This window comes from Globicephala melas, chromosome 16 (assembly GCF_963455315.2).
Source record: "Globicephala melas chromosome 16, mGloMel1.2, whole genome shotgun sequence".
Lineage (NCBI taxonomy): Eukaryota > Metazoa > Chordata > Mammalia > Artiodactyla > Delphinidae > Globicephala > Globicephala melas.
Genome location: NC_083329.1, coordinates 36,879,652 through 36,907,374, shown reverse-complemented (window position 1 = coordinate 36,907,374; position 27,723 = coordinate 36,879,652). Strand labels below are relative to the sequence as shown.

Genomic DNA, 27,723 nt, shown 5'->3' with positions numbered 1-27,723 from the left:
GAGTGAGAAAGACAAATACTGTATGACCTCACTTATGTGTGAAATCTAAAAACATCAAACCCGTAGAAACAGAGAGTAGAATGGTGGTTGCCAGGGGCTGAGGGGTGGCAGGAATGGGGAGATGTTGATCAAAGGGTACAAATTTTCAATTATAAGATGAACAAGTTCTGAGGATCTAATGTACAGCATGGATGGTGACTATCGTTAACAACACTGTGTTGTGCACTTGAAAGTTGATATGAGAGCAGAGCTTTAATGTTCTCACTGTAGCAACAAAGTGGTAATTATGTGAGGTGAAGGATGTGTTAGCTAACCTTATTTGTGGTAAACATTTCACAATATATAGGCATATCAAATCATCACAATGTATACCTTAAACTTACACAATGTTAAATGTCAACTGTATCTCAATAAAGCTGGTAAAAAATTGAGATGAGTGTAAGATTTCCAGGCAAGTCAATTATAACACATTTTCATTGTTTTATCCAAAATATCAGTATCCTTATAAGTAGGCATAGAGTCTAGCAATCCACCACGGATGAGGAATTTGGCTACAGACTTTGTAATACAAATTTATGGAAATTTTGGCAACGTTTCTCCTTTTTGTCTTAACCTTGCATTTATGCGACGCGAGAAACTCATGCTCACAACCCCGTAAGAGGCTCATTATATTACTATAGTTTCCCAAGCTTAGACGTCTCATTGATATTTTTTAATGGAACAGGTAAGTGATAACATTAATTTCAATCAATGCAAATTCATGTCAAATGTAAATTCTTTGGTGAATGTCTTTCAGGAAGTGTAATCAGTTTCAGAGAGGTGAAACCAGACTAAAATAATGGCTTTCTGAGACTCATTAATGCAAAAGCTAGGAAGATATTTGACCATCAAGGGCCTTGCTCAGCTCCAACCACTTCCCCATTCTCCTCCCATGGGAAGCTTACCCACATCTTCCAAGGTCTGGCCAAAACACCACCATATCTGAAAAGCTTTTCCTGAACCTCATGCTCCAAAATTAATAGTGCCTCTTAATAAATCTTTTTTGTTATGTTCCAGAATTATCGCATGGAAGAGTTTTGTGTAAATCTATCTTCCTAATAAATTTTAGGAAGAGGACAGGAGTGACGTCTTTCTTATCTTTTAACTTTTTAAAAACTTTTTATTTGAAATGATATAGATTGATGGGAAATTGCAAAAATAGTATAGAGAGGTGCCACGTACTCTTCACTCTTCAAGATATTACCCAAAGGTAATATCTTACATAACTATAGCACACTCTCAAAGCCATGAAACTGACCTTGATACAATCCAGAGTCTATTCAGATTTCACCAGTTTTATATGCACTCGTGTGCACGTGTGCGTGCGAGCGTGTGTGTGGGTGTGTACAGTTCAGTGTAATCTTATGTGTAGGCTGTGTAACCACTATTGCAATTAAGACATAGAGCTGTCCATTACCACAAAAATTTCCCTCATGCTATCCATTTATAGTCAACAACCACTCCCATCACCCCCCATCCCTCCTTGAACCTAACCCCTGGCAACCACTAATCTGTTCTTCATCTCTATAATGTTGTATAAATGGAATCACGCAATATGTGACCTTTTGATGTTGGCTTTTTCTCTCAGAGCCATGCCCTTGAGATCCATCCAAATTGTTAACCTGTATGTTTGTTCCTTTTTATTGCTGAGTAATATCCTACAGTACGGATCGGCTACGGTTTATTTAAACATTCACCCACTGGAGTACCTCTAAGTTGTTTCCAAGTTTTAGCTTTATGTTTTAACTTTTCATTGCTTTCAGCAAGGGGACTTGAAAACAGAAAGCGCTCAGTTAGGATTCATTCATTTGAATGAACTCCTAGTCTCACCCAAAGCTGAATTCTGTGCTGATACCATCTCTAACATGTATACGGACCTAGGGGGAAATATCAGTTCTCTAAAAGCTTCCATTGACTTACTACACCATTCTCCACTCATATTTTAATCTGACATTTAGAGATTACAAGATATTGATGTGGTTCTTATTACATTTTAGAGTTCTAACGTGATTTAAGTGCTTTGGGGTGGAGTGAAAACAGATTGCTGGTATTCTTGATAGGTTAAGAAATACTTTCCGTAGCCAGTGTCAAGGTGTGACAGGGTTTTAGTCCCATCAGAACTTCAGTCACTTTTAAAATAAAACAAACAAAAATTTCATCAGCATCATCACATCTCCCACAGAGCCAATCCAAATCCAAATAATAATAATAATGAAAACAATATTGTGCAATCATTAAAAACATTATATAAAGTATAAATAAAAGCACCAATTTTTTTGTGTGTGCCAACTGCTCTCCTAACCAAACCAGTCAACTGAGCTGAGAGAGTAAATTTATTTGGAATACTATGCATCCTCAGTAAGCGTCATCAAAATTAGCACTTTAAAAAAAAAATATCTTCCACACGCTGACACTTCCTCCTCTCCCAAGAAAAGATTCCTGGAAACTCTGCTATAGGTAATGAATACCTGGTCCCAGACTGTCAAAGCGTGTCATCAACAGTGTGGGATGGAGAAGCTCTGCACATTGGAAACAGAATCCAGCAAATCAGAATTGGGGTGGAGCAAAGGGGAAATTATTAACTACATACTGTACAAGACTTATCATAAGGCTATGTGGTGATAAACTTTATGTTTATAGTTATAATGAAACAATACTATTCATACTATAAAAATAATATACATGTATGATGGAAAATTAGGAAATGCAAATGTTATTAAAATTGTTTAATACTAGGTAATTTCTTTAAATAGATTTGGGGGGAGGCGTGACATTGGTGTAATGCGTATCCGTATATCCAGTTACTTAAGGTTTGAAAGGCAAATACAGAAAATTACAAGTTCTTAAAAACCATTCTTTTACTGAAAAGACTTAGTTTTTCTAAGTAAGCAAAGATCTGATAACGACAGTATGAAGTACAGGAAATATTTAATAAGACATAGAATCTTTGCTTCTTAGGCAGATTACATAAAAGGCAAAGAAAAAACTTTTATAAGCTTTTAATAACAGAAGACCCATAATCTAAGATATCTTATGATTTTAACAAAGAGGAAATTAAACTCTAGTTTTGTATCAGCACATTATGAGCAAGTCTGGCAAGGTACTCAGGAAACTTTTCTAATACTAAGGATGACATCAAGGGAAAACGTAAAGTGAGAGTTGACCTTACCTGAATATATTGGAACAATGTGAGATTATATGTCCCAAACTTATAATGAAATTATTGAGAATTGTTTTGAATTTTAAATCCAGAGAGAACTTTTAAAGAGACAATTCACAGAAACTGATGTAATTGCTTTCGATCGTAGGTGAGCCTTTGTCCTTGAATGTAGAACATGGAAATGTTACATTTTATTCAAATGCGTTAATAATATTCAATGATGAATTAAAACACCTGGATTTTAGTTATGGCCTTGCCACAATCTAGCTAGGTAATATTGGGCAAGGCTTTTTTTTTTTTTTTTTTTTTTTTTTTTTTGCGTTATGTGGGCCTCTCACTGTCGTGGCCTCTCTCGTTGCGGAGCACAGGCTCCAGACGTGCTGGCTCAGCGGCCATGGCTTATGGGCCTAGCCGCTCCGCGGCATGTGGGATCTTCCCGGACCGGGGCACGAACCCGTGTCCCCTGCATCAGCAGGTGGACTCTCAACCACTGCGCCACCAGGGAAGCCCTGGGCAAGGCTTTTTAACATATCTTCCCAAATGAAAATGAAAGGGCAGAATGAGATTTTCTTTCCTTCTGGCTATGTAACTTTTTCTTTAATTGAAGTATAGTTCATTTACAATGTTGTGTTAGTTTTAAGTATATAGTAAAGTGATTCAGTTATATATATATATATATATATATATATATATATACACACACACATATATGTATATTATACATGTATTCTTTTCCAGATTCTTTTCCATTATACGCTATTGCAAGATAGTCAGTACAGCTCCCTGTGCTATACAGTAGGTTCTTGTCATTTACCTATTTTATATATAGTAGTGTGTATATGTCTGGCTGATGAACATTGTACAATCCTAAAATGTCAACACTGGGAGCCCAAGTTCTTTTCCCAAATTTTATTTTGCATCACTTCGGAGTGAGCTCAGTGGGTGGGGGCTGAGGACCTGGGGCTCTGCCAGGTGTTGGGCAAAGGCTTCCTCTGCTCTCCTAAAGTAGGTCAGATCGCTACTCCTTAGCACACATCAGATGGCTAGTGGTGGGAATGTTGAGACTGCTCCAGATGAGAGCTGCAAGCTCACCTCATGACATCTATGCAGGCGGCCCAGAGTGGGTGAGGCTTGAGAGTGTGGGCGGCTGTCTACACACAGACTCACCGTTCCTGTTCTGGCTTCACCTCCTTCACCAACCCACATTCCAAAAGTCTCTCGATTAGTGTGGCTGCTGGTAGCTCAGTTCTGAAGAGCTGATGTAAAAGTAAAGAAATATTTTACTTTAAATAGTATTTTTTCTTAAATTCTAACACATTCTTTACTTAAAATGACAATAACTATTCTCCTGGCCTGCTTAAATATTAGGAGGCTAAGGAATTGCTCACATGGCCACATAGTTGATTGAATTGGGGCATTTAGTTCATGAAAATAACTAGGCTGCAACTCCTTTTAGTTATTGCAGATGATTTAATGACCAGGTATCCATCAAAGTAATCTCTCAGCAATTAACTAGTGATTACAAACCCAAATAAAACGTTTCATGTCTATTTAGCTGAGCTACCTAGAAATGGCCTAAACATGGAAGATTCATTTTCTTCCAATCAATGTTCTTACCCATAACTAAAAATAGAAAATGTCCTAAAATTTTTTGACCTTCTTGATAAGTAAAAATGCTTATCACTACATTGACCTTCAGCCAAAGGTCAGTGATCATTGAAGCCCCAGACTGTGACTCTAAAGGGTCATAAAGTTTTCTGCAGACTTCATACCTTTCTACCTATAAAAGATAGATAAGAACTAGAAAAAGTTCATTTGTAACCTTTTTTTCAGATTCCACATATAAGCAATATCATATGATATTTGTACCTATTTACAAAACAGAAATAGAGTTACAATTTTCTACAGGTGTAAAAAATAAATTTATGGTTACCAGGGGATAAAGGGGGGAGATAAATTGGAAGATTGGGATTGACATATACACACTACTGTATATAAAATAGATAATTAATAAAGACCTACTGTATAGCACAGGGAACTCTACTCAATACTCCATAATGGCTTATATGGGAAAAGAATCTAAAAAAGGGTGGATATATGTATACGTATAACAGATTCACTTTGCTGAACACCTGAAACTGATACCACATTGTAAATCAACTATACTCCAAGAAAACAATTTTTTTTTAAAGAACTAGGAAAAAAAGAAAATGATGCTTCCTATGGTGCATATTACCTGTTGATGAACAGGGATTTTATGAGTTGTATCATATCACATAACTCCAGGTTGCATCAAAGAAAGTTCTTTCTACACACCAAGCTGTTTGAGGGAGTGGGCGGAGCCAGATAGTATTGGGACATCCTGGATGTTGTTTCACTTCTACTTTATGTTCTTTTGTTCCTGTCAACCAAGCTTGTTTACCTTGCTTCGGAATTTGGAGAAGAAATTACAGCTGGAAAATATATGAAAGAGTTTTTAAACCTACAGATTCTTCTGACTTTAGAATCAGTTGTTATATTACCAAGAACAGATAAATGCAGATGTTGGACCATGTCAAAAATCTTGTCAAGAGAGTGGATTGTTTCACACAGAAACGAGATGTGGCTTCTGATTCTGGTGGCACATTTGTTCCAGAGAAATGTGAATTCGGGACATATGCCAACTAAAGCTGTGGACCCAGAAGCATTCATGAATGTTGTAAGTTGGGATTTTCCTTATTTTGGGGGGAAACAAAGTACCTTACATGTTATTGTTTGTCTCTGTGTATTATCTGCATTATATATTATATTTATATGTGGTGGTGATTTCTGCTAGTAGAACAGAGTTGTAAATTAACATATTGTACTGGAAAGAACACTAAGTTGGGTGTGGGTAAACATGGGTTCATCTTCAACAATTTCAGTAAACTTAGGCAAATGACTTAATCCCTTTGAGCTTCAAACACAGTTTAACTTTTTCTTGAATTCTTAGGCTCATTCCAAGAGCGGTTAAATCATTGCAGTATCTTGGGTCAAGCTCAGACCCATGATTATTTCCACGTTGTCTGTGCTTTCTGTTCTTTTTCTACTTCTTCCAATATTAGAAAGATGTTAGATCTCCTTTCATACTCTCAGGACAGTCACTTCTAGTAACACCCTGTGCCACCCTAATCTATCTAATCCTGGTTTGAGCTGGTAACTCTGTGGTCTAGAAGTAAAAGGACCCCTATGAATGCTAGAGAGGTCCTCCTATGAGTAAATTTCATGAATGAAGTGAAATTTCTAGGTATCTCAGAGAACACTTTTTGGCTTACTTTCACATTCTTAGTTGAATTGTAACAATGTCCACCATATAGTCATATTTATCCCATAGCAGACATTGTGATGAAAGCTGTAGAGATACTGTTTGATTTTATCTCTCTCTTTTTTTTTTTTTGATCATCTCAATAGGTCAGAAAAAGCTTTTGATTTTATCTTCACTGCCCTATTCCATAGATAGGACCATACTCATGTTTCCAATCAAGGAACTGAGATTAAAGAGGTTAAACAACTCAAATCAGGCCACACCCCTGGTAGGTGGTAGAGCTAGAATTTAAATCCGGAGTCTGCCAGAACACAAAGCTTATAATTGTGACAACTATGCAATAAACCCTCCCAGGGGAGGAGAGGCTACCTCCAGCTGAGTGAGGTGACTGTGTGTAATGTTCATGCTCCATACATTTATCATAGATTTAACATGCTTTTATACAGATTTAAGACCTTGTTTACAGAAGCCTCCTTGAATGAATTCTAAAACTCTGACAGGCTATAGAAATATTCTGAATCTACATGAATGCCAAATATCAGGTTTCTTTTGACCATTCCAACTATTGACTGTCTTTTGATGGTTTGTCCAGATAGTTAGCAAATTGGTGTAGATCCTTAAGGGCCATCCTTCTGGCCCTGAGAAGTTCCCATACAAATTCCTCTAGGTCCTTAAGTGAAGGGGATCTCTTTAGTTGTAGGTAGAGCCAATCTCCCTGGGCCTCACCCACTGGGCGTGGCCAGCACCTACACACTGTTTGGGCTTCAGGAGCTCTAAGACTAAAATCCAATGAATTGGACTCTGCTATTTAGCAGTCATACATGGAGAGGCAAAGTAAGACAGAAAATTCTTGTAATCTCTCATATAAATTAAATGAAGTAGAATAAAAAGTGCTTCGGAGTCTGAATGGGTTTGCCTCTGAGTACTAATATATATGGATATAATTTATTCTGTATTTTGGTATACAACTGTCCTCATTCAGGTATTTTTCTAGCTAGTGTTAGTTGAGCACCTATTTGGCCCTGATACTGTGTTATGCACTGAGGTTACAGAGAGATCTAAGTGCCCTGATTTCATGGAGTTTACAATCCAGCAGAGAAGACAGACACTCAATTCCTAATCACTCAGAACTAATCACAAGAGAAGTGAAATCAAAGAAGAAAACATAAAATAGGGGGACTTAGGGAATTTAGGAAAGTTTTTCTGAAGAAAGGTTTCTTAACCTGAATTCTGAAAGGTGAATAGGAGTTACTTGAAAGGGAGGGTGGGGGTGATTTTTAATTATAGTAGTAGCTAATGCTCCTTGAGTCCCTACCATGTGCCAGCCAATCTTGTTAGTGTCATATGTGCGTTATCTTTTTACATTCTTTGCAATAATCCCAAGGAGTATAAACCACTGGTATACCTACTTTACAGACGAATAAACTGAGGAATAGGGACAAGTTAACTAAATTTCCTAAGATCACACAGTTAGTTTATGCATTAGTGTGAGAGCCAGGATTTAAAAACCCAAGCAGCGAGACCCCAGGGCCTTTCTCTTAACTATTATGCCCTTTTGTCTTGTATACTACCCTGGGCATTTAGCTTTCTCCTCTTTTGTTCCTTTAAAAGCAGCAGCTAGTAGAAATAATTCCCTCCTTCTCTAAGTAACTACAGTAGGCAGAAACTAAGGATACTGAGGAGATCGCAGCAGCTATATATATAAAATTTATTTATTTATTTATTTTTATGGTACGTGGGCCTCTCACTGCTGTGGCCTCTCCCGTTGCGGAGCACAGGCTCTGGACGCGCAGGCTCAGAGGCCATGGCTCACAGGCCCAGCTGCTCCTCGGCATGTGGGATCTTCCCAGACCGGGGCACGAACTCGTGTTCCCTGCATTGGCAGGCGGACTCTCAACCACTGCGCCGCCAGGGAAGACCAGCAGCTTTATATTTTACAAAGAGTTTCTGTATGTAACAACTGTATGGAGTAGGGGTCCTTAACCAGGAGTCCATATATAGGAAACAGGAAATCTGAAACCACTGAAAGTATATAGTGTGTCCATGTGTATATCCATTTCTATATTTTCCTCAAATTCACTGAGGGATCCTTAACCTAAAAGTGTTAAGAACTACAGTCAACCCTCCACATCCGTGAATGTGGAATTCGCCAATACGGAGGACTGACATACTACCCCATTTTATGTAAGGGACTTGACCATCCTCAGATGTTGGTATCTATGGGGTGTCTTGGAACCAATTCCTCACAGATACTGAGGAATGACTGTACTGCTCTTGAGTCTGTGGTTTTAGAGCTGAAAAGAACCTTAAGGAATACATGGACCAGGGGTTCTCATAAGCTGTCCTGTCCCACTGGCTGCACTGGAATTCCCTGATTCCTAACCCGAAGTGGGTCCAGGAATATTTATGTTTAAGTGTCCCAGATGTTTCTGACACACACCGAGGTTTTGGAATCAGTGTTCTTTTCCAGTGGTTCTCAAATATTAGAGTGCATCAGAATTTTCTAAGGAGCTTGTTAAGACACAAATTGCTGGGCCCCAGCCCCAGAGTTCCCAGTTCAATAGGTTTGAGTGGAGACTGACCATTTGCTATTGTTACCAAGTGCCCAAGTGATGCTATGCTCTTGGTCCAGAGCCCACATTAAGAACTACCCTTCTAGTTCAATCTCTACATTAAAGATAAAGAAAATGAGCACTGGCGAGGATTTGCTAATTTTTTTTACAATAACATAATTAGCTAGTGAAAAGTAAGGAATTTCTTGTCTATCTCTTCCAGCATCAAGGAATCTACTTTTTACCTTTTAATCATTGAGAACATAACCATACAGAACTGAACTCAAAAAAAAATTGTGTTTTTTCCATAGAGTGAAATCATCCAACATAAAGGTTATCCCTGTGAGGAGTATGAAGTTGCAACAGAAGATGGGTATATCCTTTCTGTTAACAGGATTCCTCAGGGCCTAGTGCAACTTAAGAAGACAGGTATGGTTCACCCTGTGTTACCCCAACATAGCAATCCTTCCTACATTAAACACCTCCTTGTGATTTGAGTGTGTAGAGGGAGCCTGGGCTCTTGGTACAGACTGGGCCCATTGTTCCAGCCAAAAGATGCCTTCAGCTACCTCACCGTCCCCATCACCACTGCCCTATCCCCAATTATTTCAAATAAACATAGTGTTTGCTTTTCAAAAAACACCTTCAAGAAAAGTTCGTTTCTTGATCCCTTCTCGTATTTAATTCATTCCCCAAACCCCTCCAATATAGATATTCTAGAATATCCACTGGTGATCTCTTAAGCAGATGACGCCAACCCTTGCTCATGAAGAATGCAGACTCTGCCATGGCATCTGATGCCCACCCCAGCACACTCTATATTTCCCATCCAGACAGCCCTTTAAATATTTAAGACATTGCCCAGCTTTTCACTAAAGTCTTTTAAAGAATTGGGCACTATGTGTACATTTAAAATTTTTGGTACGTGTTTCCATATAATCCTGTTTTTTCCCTGTATGGGATTTTTGGCTATTGTTGGCTTTTAAGAAATTCACCTTCATTACTATTAAAGTGTAATAGTACACTATTGCCCATCCTTCATCTCTATTTGGCTCTATTACTTTTAATACTCTAGCTCTATGTTTATAGCAGCAACTACATTATCGGTCATGTGTACAGATAATGTAACTCTTTATTGCGTTCTTTCTGTATGCCAGGTACAGTGCTAAGTGCTTTATTTGTATTAGTCTCGTATAAGTTTCACAATAATCCTGAGAAACTGCCACTCACAGAAGTTAAGTAACTCGCCCAGAGAGTCTTTGCTAGTCCTTGCTAGTACGCTGCAAAACCTGCACTCAAATTAAGATTTGTCAGCCAGTGTAGCCCATGCTCTTACCTAGGACCAGAAAATGCTGGGTGAATGCTATTGGGCTTTGGTATAAAGAAGCTGCAGGGTTCTATTTTATTCCAATTTATATTTGTGCAGCTTTTTGAAAACCAGCTATTTTTACACCAGCTGAACAGCCATGCCTTATCTATGTCCAGCATGCCCTTATCTCAGTGCCTTTGAACTTGCAGTTCTCCTTCTGCACCACTGTTTCATCAGATATCCACGCAGTTTGCCTTGGCCCCTCTTTCAGGCCTTCTCTTTCCCATTCTTCCTTTGACCACCCTATTCAAAATTGTAAGCCCTTGCCAGCTACTGAAATTTAGCCCCTAATCCTGCTTAATTTTCCTTATAGCACCACTGATATGATAGATATTTGCTTGTTTGTTTATTATCTGTCTCTCCCAACCAGAATGTAAACTCAGAAGGCACAGAAAATTTATCGATTTTGTTCAAGGCTATAAAAAGTACCTAAAAGAGTGCCAAGCACATGGCAGGTGCGAATAAATATATGTGGAATGAATGAATGAATTTTATATAAATACATGTATAGCCTGGAGACACAGAGAGAACTTTTTCACTAAGCTCCACAAATCGGAAGACTGTGGCAGTTCATAAGCTTAGGGGTCACCTGCAGTGCCTATTCATGGAAGGAGTTTTGTTTTCTCACGTCCTGTTTATTTAGACTGTTCACTCATTGCCCAGGCGATTGGAGTTCAAGGTATCAGCCTTTAAAGTCCAGTCGGTGCCGAATACTCCCCTCTAGTGTCTGATGTTGTTCTTGCAGCACCCGTTGGCCTCTTTAAGGAAGAAATCTCCCAGCCATGAAGGAAAAAAAGATTTCTAACCGTCTCTTCAGAAAGAGGACAAAGTTTTCTTTTTTTGTGACATCTTTGTCTCGTTTTGGTATCAGGGTGATGGTGGTCTCGTAGAATGAGTGTGGTACTGTTCCTCCCTGTGCAATATTTTGGAAGAGTTTGAGAAGGATGGGTGTTATCTCTTCTCTAAATGTTTGATAGAATTCGCCTGTGAAGCCATCTGGTCCTGGGCTTTTGTTTGTTGGAAGATTTTTAATCACAGTTTCAATTTCAATGCTGGTGATTGGTCTGTTTATATTTTCTATTTCTTCCTGGTTCAGTCTTGGAAGGTTGTGCTTTTCTAAGAATTTGTCCATTTCTTCCAGGTTGTCCATTTTAGTGGCATAGAGTTGCTTATAGTAATCTCTCATGATCCTTTGTATTTCTGCAGTGTCAGTTGTTACTTCTCCTTTTTCATTTCTAATTCTGTTGAGTTGAGTCTTTTCCCTTTTTTTCTTGATGAATCTGGCTAATGGTTTATCAATTTTGTTTATCTTCTCAAAGAACCAGATTTTAGTTTTATTGATCTTTGCTATCATTTCCTTCATTTCTTTTTCATTTATTTCTGATCTGATTTTTATTATTTCTTTTCTTCTGCTGACTTTGGGGGGGTTTTTTTGCTCTTCTTTCTCTAATTGCTTTAGGTATAAGGTTAGGTTGTTTACTTGAGATTTTTCTTGTTTCTTGTGGTAGGATTGTATTGCTATAAACTTCCCTTAGAACTGCTTTTGCTACATCCCATAGGTTTTGGGTCGTCGTGTTTCCATTGTCATCTGTTTCTAGGTATTTTTTGATTTCCTCTTTGATTTCTTCAGTGATCTCTTGGTTATTTAGTAGCATAATTTTTAGCCTCCATGTGTTTGTATTTTTTACAGTTTTTTTTCCTGTTATTGATAGCTACTGTCATGGCATTGTGGTTGGAAAAAATGCTTGATACAATTTGAATTTTCTTAAATTTGCCAAGGCTTGATTTGTGACCCAAGATATGATCTATCCTGGAGAATGTTCCATGAGCACTTAAGAAGAAAGTGTATTCTGTCGTTTTTGGATGGAATGTACTATAAATATCAATTAAGTCCATCTTGTTTAATATGTCCTTTGAAGCTTGTGTTTCCTTATTTATTTTCATTTTGGATGATCTGTCCATTGGTGTAAGTGAGGTGTTAAAGTCTCCTACTATGATTGTGTTACTGTCGATTCCCCTTTTATGGCTGTTAGCATTTGCCTTATGTATTGAGGCGCTCCTATGTTGGGTGCATAAATATTTACATTTGCTATATCTTCTTCTTGGATTGATCCCTTGATCATTATGTAGTGTCCTTCTTTGTCTCTTGTAATAGTCTTTATTTTAAAGTCCATTTCAGCTGATATGGGAATTGCTACTCCAGCTTTCTACATGCCAATATCACTGATGAACATAGATGCAAAAATCCTCAACAAAATACTAGCAAACAGAATCCAACAGCACATTAAAAGGATCATACATCATGATCAAGTGGGGTTTCTCCCAGGAATGCAAGGATTCTTCAATATATGCAAATCAATCAATGTGATACACCATATTAACAAAGTGAAGGATAAAAACCATATATCATCTCAATAAATGCAGAAAAAGCTTTTGACAAAATTCAGTACCCATTTATGATAAAAACTCTCCAAAAGTAGGCGTAGAGGGAACTTACCTCAGCATAATAAAGGCCATATCTGACAAACCCACAGCCAACATCGTTCTCAGTGGTGAAAAACTGAAACACTTTCCACTAAGATCAGGAACAAGACATGGCTGCCCACCCTCACCACTGTTATTCAACATAGTTTTGGAAGTTTTAGCCACAGCAATCAGAGAATAAAAAGAAATAAAGGGAATCCAAATCAGAAAAGAAGAAGTAAAGCTGTCACTGTTTGCAGATGACATGATACTATACATAGAGAATCCTAAAGACTCTACCAGAAAACTACTAGACCTAATCAATGAATTTGGTAAAGTAGCAGGATACAAAATTAATGCAGAGAAATCTCTTGCATTCCTATACACTAACGATGAAAAAACTGAAAGAGAAATTAAGGAAACACTCCCATTTACTATTGCAACAAAAAAAATAAAATACCTACCTACTGAAGGAGACAAAAGACCTGTATGCAGAAAACTATAAGACACTGATGAAAGAAATTAAAGAAGATAGAAACAGATGGATAGATATACCATGTTCTTGGATTTGAAGAATCAACATTGTGAAAATGACTATACTACCCAAAGCAATCTACAGGTTCAACTCAATCCCTATCAAACTACCAATGGCATTTTTCACAGAACTAGAACAAAAAATTTCACAATTTGTATGGAAACACAAAAGACCACGAATAGCCAAAGCAATTGAGAAAGAAAAACAGAGCTGGAGGAATCAGGCTCCCTGACTTCAGACCATACTGCGAAGCTACAGTAATCAAGACAGTATGGTACTAGTACAAAAACAGAAATACAGATCAGTGGATCAAGATAGAAAGCCCAGAGAAAAACCCACATACATATGGTCACCTTATCTTTGATAAAGGAGGCAAGAATATACAATGGAGAAAAGGCAGCTGTTTCAATAAGTGGTGCTGGAAAAACTGGACAGCTACATGTAAAAGAATGAAATTAGAATACTCCCTAACACCATACACAAAAATAAACTCAAAATGGATTAAACCTAAATGTAAGGCCAGACACTATAAAACTCTTAGAGGAAAACATAGGCAGAACACTCTATGACATAAATCACAGCAAGATTCTTTTTGACCCACCTCCTAGAGAAATGGAAATACAGACAAAAATAAACAAATGGGACCTAATGAAACTTAAAAGCTTTTGCACAGCAAAGGAAACCATAAAGAAGAATAAAAGACAACCCCCAGAATGGGAGAAAATATTTTCAAAAAAAGCAACTGACAAAGGATTAATCTCCAAAATATACAAGCAGCTCATGCAGCTCCATATCAAAAAACAAACAACCCAATCCAAAAATGGGAAGAAGACCTAAATAGACATTTCTCCAAAGAAGACATACGGATGGCCAAGAAATACATGAAAAGATGCTCAACATCACTAATCATTGGAGATATGCAAGTCAAAACTACAATGAGGTATCACCTCACACAGGTCAGAATGGCCATCATCAAAAAATCTACAAACAATAAATGCTGGAGAGGGTGTGGAGGAAAGGGAACCCTCTTGCACTGTTGGTGGGAATGTAAATTGGTACAGCCACTATGGAGAACAGTACGGAGGTTCCTTAAAAAACTAAAAATAGAACTACCATATGACCCAGAAATCCTACTACTGGGCATATACCCTGAGAAAACCATAATTCAAAAAGAGTCATGGGGCTTCCCTGGTGGTGCAGTGGTTGAGAGTCCGCCTGCCGATGCAGGGGACATGGGTTCATGCCCCGGTCTGGGAAGATCCCACATGCCACGGAGCAACTAGGCCCGTGAGCCATGGCTGCTGAGCCTGCACGTCTGGAGCCTGTGCTGCGCAACGGAAGAGGCCACAACAGTGAGAGGCCCGCGTACCACAAAAAAAAAAAAAAAAAAGAGTCATGTACCACAGTGTTCATTGCAGCACTATTTACAATAGCCAGGACATGGAAGCAACCTAAGTGTCCATTAACAGATGAATTGATAAAGAAGATGCTCACATACATACAATGGAATATTACTCAGCCATAAAAAGAAACGAACTTGAGTTTTATGTAGTGAGGTGGATGGACCTAGAGACTGTCGTACAGAGTGAAGTAAGTCAGAAAGAGAAAAACAAATACCATATGCTAACACATATATATGGAATTAAAAAAAAAAAAGGTTCTAAAGAACCTAGGGGTGGGACAGGAATAAAGACACAGATGTAGAGAATGGACTTGAGGACACGGGAAAGGGCAAATGTAAGCTGGCACGAAGTGAGAGAGTGGCATGGACATATATATACTACCAAATGTAAACTAGATAGCTAGTGGGAAGCAGCCACATAGCACAGGGAGATCAGCTCGGTGCTTTGTGACCACTTAGAGGGGTGGGATAGGGAGGGTTGGAGGAAGTCGCAAGAGGGAGGGGATATGGGGATATATGTATATGTATAGCTGATTCACTCTGTTATGTAGCAGGAACTAACACAACATTGTAAAGAAATTATACTCCAATAAAGATGTTAAAAAAAAAAGAGGGCCAGTGAAATTCATCCTGAAAACAATTGAAAGATGTCTATAAGCTTGTGACAAAAGACTTTTTAGTTACTTGCCTGGTGTCGCAGTGGTTAAGAATCCTCCTGCCAATGCAGGGGACATGGGTTTGAGCTCTGGTCCTGGAAGATCCCACATGCCGCGGAGCAACTAAGCCAATGCGCCACAACTACTGAGCCTGTGCTCTAGAGCCTGTGAGCCACAGCTACTGAGCCTGCGAGCCACAACTACTGAAGCCCTTGCGCCTAGAGCCCGTGCTCTGCAACAAGAGAAGCCACCGCAGTTTGAAGCCTGCACGTCACAACAAAGAGTAGTCCCAACTCGCCGCAACTAGAGAAAGCCCACATGCGGCAATGAAGACTCAACACAGCCAAAAACAAAATAAATAATTTTTTAAAAAAATAATACTTTTTAAACTTTTATTTTATCAGGTTGGCTTGTGGGTCCTTTTCACATGAGGGCCCGTAATCATCAAACCATTACATATATATACATATATATATATATATATATACACACACACACACACACACACACACACATATGTATGTATACACTCAAACACATATATATGTATATATATGGTAATATTAACATATATACACATATATATATGTATATATGTGGTAATATATATACACACACATATATATACACATATCTGTATATATATGGCAATATTAATAATTATATATAATATATGTTTGTTTATTATTAATATAGCAAATATATAATATATTAAATATATTTGTGTATATATGTATTTTTTTATTTTTTTATATATGTATTTTTATAAGTGTGTGTATATGTGTGTATATTAACAGTATGTCAATAAGTATATATACTCTATAATAGTATATAATATATATTAATTTTATAATGCATATTAATTTTATGTTAATAGAAATGTTATATAGTATATATTATTTATATTGTAACATTAATATATACACATATATTCATGTATAATTCTATAATATATAAATAATATATTAATATATAATAACATAATTTCTTTTTATTAATATATAGTAGCTATGATTATTATATATAATTATCTTAATCATTATATTATACTACCTCCTGGGGCACTTCCAATTTTCTCTGATCCCAGACATGTCTAGTCATAATAATAACTACACAAAAGCAACAATAGAGGCCAAACTTTATTGATTCTTTCTCTGTGCCAGGCATTGTGCCATCTGCTTTTTTTTTTGAATTTTATTATTTTTTATACAGCAGGTTCTTATTACTTATCTATCTTATACATGTTAGTGTATATACATCAATCCCAATATCCCAATTCATCCCACCACCACCACCATTCCCATCCCCGCTTCCCCCCTTGGTGTCCATACGTTGTGCCATCTGCTTCTTGTGTATTATTTTATTTAATCATAACAAAAATACTATTTTTTTCACGAGGCAATCAAGGCACAGAAAGTTTAAGTAACTGGCCAAGATAATCAAGCTAACAAGCAGATGAATCAAGATTCGAGCACAGGTTTGTCTAACTTGAAATCTTTCGCACCTTAAGGGATAACGAGAAAGGCGTAGAATGCTTCACGCTGTTGAAACTCCCTTCTTTGTAGGTCCCAGGCCTGTGGTGTTACTGCAGCATGGCCTGCTTGGAGATGCCAGCAGCTGGATTTCCAACCTGCCCAACAACAGCCTGGGCTTCATTCTGGCGGATGCGGGTTTTGATGTGTGGCTAGGGAACAGCAGGGGAAACACCTGGTCTCGGAAACACAAGACCCTCTCCATAGACCAAGATGAGTTCTGGGCTTTCAGGTATATGAAAATCTTGAGAGTGGAGGTGGATATGGATGGCTTTGGGAGAACTGGGTAAAGAATTATGGCTTCTGATAAAAAGAAATGAAATTGAGCTATTTGTAGTGAGGTGGATAGACCTAGAGTCTGTCATACAGAGTGAAGTAAGTCAGAAGGAGAAAGACAAATACCGTATGCTAACACATACATAGGGAATCTAAGAAAAAAAAAAGAATGTCGTGAAGAACCTAGGGGTAAGATGGGAATAAAGACACAGACCTACTAGAGCATGGACTTGAGGATATGGGGAGGGGGAAGTGTAAGCTGGGACGAAGTGAGAGAGTGGCACGGACATATATACACTACCAAACGTAAAATAGATAGCTAGTGGGAAGCAGCCGCATAGCACAGGGAGATCAGCTCCATGCTTTGTGACCACCGAGAGGGGTGGGATAAGGAGGGTGGGAGAGAGACGTAAGAGGGAGGAGATATGGGGATATATGTATATGTATAGCTGATTCACTTTGTTATAAAGCAGAAACTAACACACCATTGTAAAGCAATTATACTCCAATAAAGATGTTAAAAAAAAAAAAAGAATTATGGCTTCTGGTATGCAGATAATTTACTTTGGTTGGCTCATCAGGATCCCAACATAATATCTCCCAATTGGCTTAACTGACGAGTGATTCTTTGGATTATGTAAATTGGGTTCCCCAAGTAGAAGGCTAGTCTGGTGAATGGGATGAGAACAGTGGTTGGTGTTAGGTGATTGAGACTGGAATGGGAGAAGTGTAGGTTCCTTTCCTTTCAGATGAATATCCTGGGACTAACTCTTCCCTGAGTGATGACAAAGAAAGGACTAGTACCCCCAGAAGGAGACGAGGCCAGGCAGTATTAAAAATATACGAGGAACTAATAAGCCTTAGGGACCATCAATTTGATTAACACATCTCTCACGCTCTTACAAAAGTTCTTTAGTGTTTTTATTTAAATTACCTATTGATATTCAACTTTCTCTTTATCCATTTCACCAGAGAAAGGCCCCTGCAGCATCTTTAATACTTTTCATATAAAGAATCTGAATGGCCCTGTGCTGTTCTGCTAATAGAATAAGAAGACACCTCCACCAGCAGGTGGAGCTTATGCTCACTAAATGTTCATTAAGATGGTTATTTCTCTATGATAATATCTAGAGAAAACAGCAGTTTGCTAACAGCCTGTGACCCCAGAGGCACCCATGCGTCACAGGTTTGAAACAAGTCCATTCTGAGTCTTGTAAGGGGCACAGTAACAAGCTGATGGGGTCAACAATTCAAGGCATTGTTTGTAAACCATGGGGGCTGCTTTTGTTTGTTCTGATTATAATTTCTCATATAACTTTGTCTTTTCCCCTTGCAGTTATGATGAGATGGCTAGGTTTGACCTTCCTGCAGTCATAGACTTTATTTTGCAGAAAACGGGCCAGGAAAATATCTATTATGTCGGCTATTCACAGGGTACCACCATGGGTAGGTTCCAAAAAAATCAGGTTTGTATACTCAGAAGAAACGTGAGCAAATGGCGCACAGCCAAGCCTGGGATCAGGGGTCGCACACGTCTCTCTGATCTGGCCTTATCCGGAGATATACCCCTTCAGGGTCGCGGGATTCTAGCTTCTCTCTGCGCACCGTTCTCCACAACCTGCAAATATCAGCTTAAACAGAGAGTACACAGGCTCTTTTGAAATAGACACATAGTATTTCAAATATAGTGGGCATGCCCTGGCTGTATATGATAGCCTTTTCCTCCCAAAGGCTCCAAAGAGATTGTCCCTTTGTAATTGGGAGAATTAGTCTCTATTTTACAGGTATAGAAGCCTATACCTTGACTTAACCAGTGTCCCATACCTAGTCTATGGCAGAAGTAAGAGTTGGAATCCAGTTCATTAGACAACTTGTCCACTAGATTATGTTCCAATTTGGGTTCCGGAAAAGTTAGAGATCCAGGAAAACAAGCAAAACTCTGCTATCTCAACACCCATTATGTTACAGAACGTGCTTCTTATCAATAAACAAGACTATTTCTTTAACTCTCGATTTCTCTCACTGTAAAGATTTATTAAAAATACCCCCAAGGAAAAAAAAAGGGGGCTTCCCTGGTGGCGCAGTGGTTGAGAGTCCGCCTGCCGATGCAGGGGACATGGGTTCATGCCCCGGTCCAGAAGGATCCCACATGCCGCGGAGCGGCTGGGCCCGTGAGCCATGGCCGCTGAGCCTGCGCGTCCGGAGCCTGTGCTCTCATAACAGTGAGAGGCCACAACAGTGAGAGGCCCTCGTACCGCAAAAAAAAAAAAATACCCCCAAGAATCTGAGAATTAAACAAGAAGCATGAAAGACTCCTGCAAAGTGTCTAACATATAGTTACCTCTCAAAGTCCGTGTTATTGGACTGACTAATTTAATTTAATAATTCACTGAGAACCTAGTACTGGGCAACAAGTATCTAAATGTCAGAGGGAACACAGAGCATTTGTTGCTGCTGTTGCTTTTCCATGTCAAGGAGCTTAGAGTTTCAAAGGAGAGTTAAAACACAGTCACACGTAATTGCCGAAATATCTTGATAAAAGTAAAATAAGCACTTTATTAGTTCTAGGATGTTCAACATCCATGCTGACATATTTCTCTTTTGCAGGCTTTATTGCATTTTCCACCATGCCAGAGCTGGCTCAGAAAATAAGAATGTACTTTGCTTTAGCACCCATAGCTACTGTTAAACATGCAAAAAGCCCTGGGGCCAAATTTTTGTTGCTGCCAGATGTGATGATCAAGGTGTGTGACTCCTCAGAAAATTCCTTGTCTATGCACAAGAGTTTTCCAACCCATTTGCTAGGACATACACTTTTACATTAGAGACACTTCTTTTGACTGTAATGTAATGACTATTCCATTTCATATTTTTACAGGGATTGTTTGGTAAAAAAGAATTTCTCTACCAGACCAGATTTCTCAGACTGTTTGTTATTTACCTTTGCGGCCAGGTGATTATTGATCAGATCTGTAGCAACATCATGTTACTCCTGGGAGGATTTAACACGAACAACATGAACATGGTAAGTGAGAGCCTAGTGAATTCTCACTGTCCCAAAGCAAAGTGAGGAGTTATTAGTCTCACTCCTTGAGGGTGAGCTAATGCCAGGGAAGACTTAGAGAAACGATACTCCAAGAAGCTCCGTTTTCTTCAAATCGTAATAATATGTGGAAAACGCTTCAACATGGTCTGAGTCAAGGTTAACACAAGGGCATGACTACACATTAACTTCATAGATTAAAGATCGAAGAGGTCTGAAAGCAGCTTTACTACAGTGAATCAACAGATGCAAAAAAATATGATTAGAACCCAGAGGTCAAAAGAGAAGACTGCCATGCGTCACCTACTTCTTCTTTCTACTGGGGTGCTTCCCGTTTGTAGCTTAAGTCCTGTGATAGGCTGTCTGGGAGTTTTGGTTTGGCTAAGGCATAGCTACAACTTGGTGAGTGTGACAGTGGGTTCCCCAGGAAGCATACTGTGAGATGGAGATTCATGTGCAGAATGAGTTGGGGTTAGGTCCTTGGGATAACATCTAGAGAAGGGAAGGAAATGGGATTTGGTGGATTAAAAAAAAGTCCAGCTGTGATGCAGTCCCAGTGGGAATCTCAGTTGATCCTCTAGGGACCTGTGAAAATGGGATGACCTTTCAGAATTGTCCCAAGTTAGCATCAGAGGGCTGGGTCTTTATACCCCCATATCAACTAGTCATTTAATGCAGACAACACCAGTAATCGGGAGATACTGGGCAGAGCAGCTCTCTGCAGAGGGAAGAATACCCCCAAGGACACCAGACAGCGAGCGAGCTATCTGCCAACAGCTGGAGGAGCATGTTTTTAATTCCTGAGGATTTTTTTCTCTTTAATTAATGATACGAATAATAGCTACCTTTTGATAAGCATTTTATTATATGCCAGGCTGTTAGTCCCCGTAACAACCCTATGACACAGGTATTATCAATATTCCCACTTTATAGATTAGACTTAGTGGATTAAGTAATGTTCCCAATTTCACCTAACAGTTATATAGCAGAGGTGAGATTTGAATACAGGCCCAGCTCCTGAGCCTTCATCTTTAATTACTCTAAGGAAGTTTTTTAAAAGACGAAGTCAAGATATCTAATGAGAAGCTTTTCTCTGATGAAGAATATAGGATACATTTAGTGGCATTTTTTTACTTATGTGCATGTGTATATTCCTGTTTCATAGATAACTGCTGATACTTTAATGATGTTCCCATTTCTTAGTCTGATAACCTGTAGATTTGATCTTGACAAGGTGCACATCTTGTGAGTTTTTCCACGTCCCACAAACTACTCATGCTTTATTACAGAGCCGAGCAAATGTATATGTCGCTCACACACCTGCTGGAACATCTGTGCAAAATATCCTGCACTGGAGCCAGGTAAGGATGCTGAATTTGTGGTCTTTGTTAAGGGTCTTTGTGCAGTTTGCCTGGAATAGTTAGGGGAGGCCCTTTGGACAGCCCAGGGGTTATTTCACATTTATTCCAAGATGACTTGTGATTCTGTCAACACTTTTTCAACTGTGAGCTTGATCTAGAACACTGAAACTTTTCAGGATATGGGAGGAAAGGATTGGCCCTAGGACATCTCTAGTGGACCTTAAAAGTGTGAATTCAGATGGTTCAAGTGAGACCTTTCTCAGTCTTTAGCCATCTCAAAGATGAGGCTGGAGATCAGTTTCCACATTCTCCTTTCGGCTCTTCCAGCAAGACAGTGTGGCCAAGTAGTCATAAAAATGCAAATGTGGACCTAATTACCCAAGGAGATTTTCACAGGAGTCCTTTGTGCCGCAGATTTCACCTGAGGTCACAGGAGAGAATGTCCTGATTACCAGTCACAGGAACTGTCTCTAGGCACTGTGTGGTGGGTTCCTTCAGAATTAGTTCAAGGACAATGTGACTGATAATTATTCTTTCACATGTGATGAAGCACTGAACCTAATATTGCTCATTATAGATGATACTATAGAGTGACCCCAATTGGCTGTGGAAATAAGAATGTACATAGGACAGAGAGCTAAGCATCACTAACCTTAGATTCTCGCCTACTAAAACTACAACTTTGTTAAAAAAGAAAGTGGGAGACTTTTAACTCGAGCAAAAAGTTTTCATAGTGATGATGACACCTATGAATCATAAATATTGGTTCTATCTGTTTTTCTAACAACTTAGAACCTAGTCAAATTTTTCTTCAAATGTCATTGTTATGTTTTAGTACATGTGTGAAAGAGAGAGAAAGAGACAGAGAGAGAGGGAGAGAGAGAGACACACACACACACACAGAGAGAGAGAGAGAGAGAGAGATTTTATAATCAAAACCAAACAAGAATTCTACACTGGATTAAATGTTGGTCATCTTCTCCCAGAATCACCACGTTGCACAACTCTCGGGGTTGCTCTCCCATTGTAGCCTACAGAGTTGTGCAGGATATCCCCCTACATAGACTACAATGGGGATACACTTTTTGGAGTTGTATAATATGGTGGTCAAGTATTTCTATAGCACATTTTTCTCCCTGAAAGGACCTTATTCTTACCTTTACACTCTCCCGAAGATTATCCTAAAGTTGAACCGTAGAGCAGCCTCAGCCTTTGTTCTCTGCTTCCCTCACAATTGCAGACTTGGTAGCACATTTTCACCCCTCCTCCCACCGTTATCCCGTGACACATTTGAATGTCATGTAAATTTTTGTTTCCTTTTAGGCAGTGAATTCTGGGGAACTTCAGGCATTTGACTGGGGCAGTGAGACCAAGAATCTGGAAAAAGGAAATCAGGTAACGAAAGCAAATACCATCTGCTGAAAATATATCCTTTTGAAATGTGTGAGAGGGAAGTTATACTGGCCGTTTATTCTAGAAATAGGAGTAAAATACAAGAATTCAAGTAGAATGGAATACTACTCAGGCATAAAAAAGAATGAAATAATGCCATTTGCAGCAACATGGATGGACAATAGAGATCATCATACTAAGTGAAGTACGTCAGAAAGAGAAAGACAAACACCATATGACGTCACTTATATGTGGAATCTAAAATATGACACAAATGAACTTATCTATGAAACAGACACACAGACATAGAGAACAGACTTGTAGTTGCCAAGTAGGGAAGGGGATGGGGGAGGGATAGATTGGGAGTTTGGGATTAGCAGATGCAAACTATTATATATAGCATGGATAAACAACAATGTGTCCTACACACAGGGAATACACAGCACAGGGAATACAATGGAAAAGAATATGAAAAAGAAAGAATTCAAGTAAAAAGTAATTAGTTCTGGTTCGACTTCATTTGAAAATGGAAAAGTTCAAAGCTTAGCCAAGAGACTTTTTCTTTTTTTGGCTGTGTTGGGTCTTTGTTGCTCTTCGAGGGCTTTCTCTCGTTGAGATGAGCAGGGGCTACTCTTTGTTGCGGTGCGTGGGCTTCTCACCGCTGTGGCTTCTCTTGTTGCGGATCACGGGCTCTAGGTGCACAGGCTCAGTAGTTGTGGTGGGCAGGCTCAGTAGTTGTAGGCTGCTTTGATTCTTCAGGGCTCAATCTCTTTCTCTTTAAAATAAAAATTACTGGACTAGATTACATGTAAGAGTTCTCCCTGGTCACACTTCTAATGAATCTGTAATTTGCAAGTGAAAAATATAAAACAATATTACCCAAGAAAATCTATGTGTGTAATCAATGTTGTGGAATAAAATTTAAAACAAAAGTTATGGAGAATTAGAAATGAGTATTAAACTTTTCTAAGCATAAAACCTTCACTGAAGATTATTGGTTAGCTTGTATGAGAATGTAAGCAAATATTGACTACACACATAAAGCTGGAGGGAGCAGAAAACACACACAGGCTAATCTTTGAGAGTCTCATATCACACTTAACATCCACTTCTGTAGATGTACTTCTGTATATCTAGATATAAAAGTCTCGGAAATTGGACAGACCACTGTCGTGCCTCTGAATAGCAAACCCTCAATCACAGGTACCAGCTACATTTTTAAGATCCTTCTTCATTGTTTCCTAAAATATATCTTTAGAGAAAGCATCCTAGTTCCAAGATAAGATTTAATTTATTAACATTTAAGGTCATGAGTTAGAGAGAAAGTGACTTGTGCAGAGCAGGTGTCAGAAAATGGTCATGGAAAGAAAGAGAAAACACACATGCAAAAACGTGTCATAGACTCACAGAGCCTTAGAGCTACACCTGACATTCAGTTCAGTCTTTTCACCTGTTAGATGAGAAAAACATATTACAGGCTCCATCGAATATTCCAACCTTTCGTATCTAAGTTACTCTATAAAAAACTTCATATCTAAGTTACTCTACTCTGACCACCAAATTCCAGTATATGTGTGTGGAGGGGAGTTTCTCCACATGAACAAGCAATTCTCCAACACCAGGTGGGTGACTTAGAGTTTAACTCAATTCTGACACTGTCTACCCAGAGATAACATCAGATCCCACAGGTTGAGGGCTCGGGCCCACAAGACTATCCTCCAGTTCGGATGCCAATCGCAAGCCCAGGCTGTCACCTGTGTGTCTGACCCACTGGCTATAATTCAGAGGTTCCCATGACTCCCTTCTCAGGCTGAGGTTTGATTAATTTGCTAGATTGGCTCAGAGAAACACTTTACTTACTAGATTATTGGTTTATTATAAAAGGATATAACTCAGGATCAGCCAGATAAAAGAGTTGCACTGAGCAAGGGAAGGGGAGCAGAGCTTCCATGTCTTCTCCATGGGGCCACTCTCCCCACATTTGCACGTGTTCACCAACCTGGAGGCTCTGAACCCTGTCCTTCTGGGGTTTTGTGGAGGCTTCCTTAGAGAGGTCCAACTGGTTAAATCTTTGGCCACTGGCGATTGAACTCAATCTCCAGCCCATCTCCCCTCTCCAGAGGTCATGAATGGGACTGAAATTTCCAACTCTCTAATCACTTGCTTGGCTCCACTTCTGGAGCTCAGCCCCCATCCTGTTCAAAAAATCACCTCATTAACGTCACAAAACACACCTTTATGGCTCCTGTCACTTAGGAAACTCCGAGGGTTATTAGGAGCTCTGTACCACAAATGTGGATGAAGACCACATACATATGTCTTATTATAACTCACAGTATCAGACACTATAACTTCAAATTCTTAAAAGCCACAAAGAGAAACAAGGACTGCCGGGATTGGAACCCCGGCTTCCAGGTGGATTTACTGAGTGAGAAGTGGACCTTGACATGTCTGTTGAAAGTTCTGAGTGTTGGTTAACCTCAAGGGCTCTCAGTCAGCCAGCTTGATCTAGCAGATCTGTTTGAATAAGGGAAGTTCTCAAGAATTAGGAATCCTAGATAACCTTCTTTGGGTGATGTGGGACTGGACTCTGAATCTAATTTTTATCTCCTCTTGATCCAACTCCCTGAGTTCCAGTGCCATTGACTTCCCCATGTTTCTGGAGACACAGTCAAGCTGGGTGTGCCCCAAGGGCTTTCTGTTAGGACAGAAAACCCCTGTGAACACCCAAGTCCTTTTCAGTAGGTCCCATCCTCTTGCCTTTCTCTGTAGAGTGTCTCCAAATCTGGCCTCATGAAACTTTGTGAAATTATCTTTGAAAAAGATAGGAGCGTTAACTTTTAAAAGGCACTTTGTGTGTTAAGTATTTATTAATAGGAAGGAAAAGAATTGAACATGTAACGCCTAAAGTGCTAGGCAATTGAGATGTTTTCTCATTTCATCTAGTAAATTATTTCAGATATCATCCCCATTTCGCAGATGAAGAAACTGAGGTTCAGTGAGGCTAAGTCAATTTTTTTCCTTCAAGTAGAGGTTGGAGCAGAAACTCTTAATGCAGTTCTATATGGCTTTAGTGCCCACGCACCTTTCATTACTACACAAGGCATATTTATTGTGTTTATTAGAAAAGTAAATTATGAGTCTGGAAGTCCAAATGTTATCTACAGTTAAAAACTATTCCTTTATTCTAGACAGCTCCTGCAAGGTACAGAGTTAGAGACATGACAGTCCCTACAGCAATGTGGACTGGGGGTCAGGACTGGCTTTCAAATCCAGAAGACGTGAGAATACTGCTCTCCGAGGTGACCAACATCATCTACCATAAGAACATTCCTGAATGGGCTCACGTGGATTTCATCTGGGGTCTGGATGCTCCTCACCGTATGTACAATGAAATAATACGTCTGATGAAGCAGGAAGAGACAAGTATTTCCTAGGGAGCTGTCAGTGTCAGCTTGTGAAGCATCTGATAATGACAAGTCTTAGGAAAAACCTCATGAAAGATGGGGCCGGCGTACATGAATGGAGGACTTTAAAGATTTCCAGCATTGGAAACCTACCATATTAGTAGAAGGGAAGGCAGAAATACAGTATACATTCCTTTAGATTTTCTACATTTGGCACTAAAACTGGCATTTAATTTTTTCAATTAATTAAATTACTCATTGGGTGAACATACTTTTCATGTGCTATTATGTGTTCTGCCATCTTGAAGGGTAGGTTTTACCTGACAGCTAGAAATTATCTAGACATTCTTTATGTCATTCAGGTAAATTTCCTTAAAACATTTATTTTTTTGTCTACGAGCCACATTTTTGGAACAATAAAATAAAATGACAAATCGGGGTCACAGATCTTAAATCTCTGGATTGTTGTTGAATTTGACAAAATAAGCTAGATGTTTTCACCTTATTGCTACAGATACATAACACTACCTCAGGAAGCCAAGCTGCTTTAACCAAAAAAGAAAAAGAAGGGACTTCCCTGGCAGTGCCGTGGTTAAGATTTCGCCTTCCAATGCCGCGGGTGCGGGTTCATTCCCTGGCTGGGGAGCTAAGATCCCACGTGCCTCGTAGCCAAGAAACTGAAACATTAATCAGAAGCAGTATTGTAACAAATTCAATAAAGACTTTAAAAATGGTCCACATCAAAAAAAAAATCTTTAAAAAAAAAAGAAAAAGAAAAATCAATGTACAAATAGAGATGAAAAGGCCAAGTTTTGTAGTTGAGTGTCAGAGAAGATCATTTTGTAGGGTATTTTGAGTTTTCTAATTAATGCAATATGCATTGCGTAAAGCATGCGTATGTATTTCAGTACCTAGGTTCTAGTCCAAGCTTGTTTGAGAGTTTACAGCTTGCCGCTAGGAGACCTTCTGGTTTCAAATGTCTGGCCCAGGTTTCTGCCTTCAAAAATTAAATGCTGGGAAGAAAGTTTTAAAATGTCATGAGCATAATAAAACATTATGCTTTGATCTTGACAAAGGTATTATTAGACAATCACCCAACTCATTTATAAATCTGGATTTGTTTCTTTAGAAAATTGTCCAATTTTCACACAGTTTCAAAGACAACACTTATAAATTACATGGCATGGTAATTTTGCGAAACTCTGACACCAAATTGAAGGTATACTGGCAATGTGTTGAAAGTATACCGATGT

The 27,723-nt window shown here is 38.9% G+C and overlaps 1 protein-coding gene across 1 annotated transcript; it reads left to right on the top strand.

Moving 5' to 3' along the window:
* Positions 1-5,750: 5,750 nt before the first annotated feature.
* LIPM (lipase family member M) lies at positions 5,751-26,500 on the top strand. The gene is made up of 9 exons (XM_030864990.2): positions 5,751-5,897; positions 9,346-9,463; positions 17,025-17,223; positions 18,604-18,713; positions 19,875-20,011; positions 20,146-20,292; positions 21,600-21,671; positions 22,995-23,066; positions 26,255-26,500. Exons 1-9 carry the CDS (start codon positions 5,751-5,753, stop codon positions 26,498-26,500), a joined length of 1,248 nt encoding a protein of 415 aa, XP_030720850.2.
* The last annotated feature ends 1,223 nt before the right edge of the window (positions 26,501-27,723 follow it).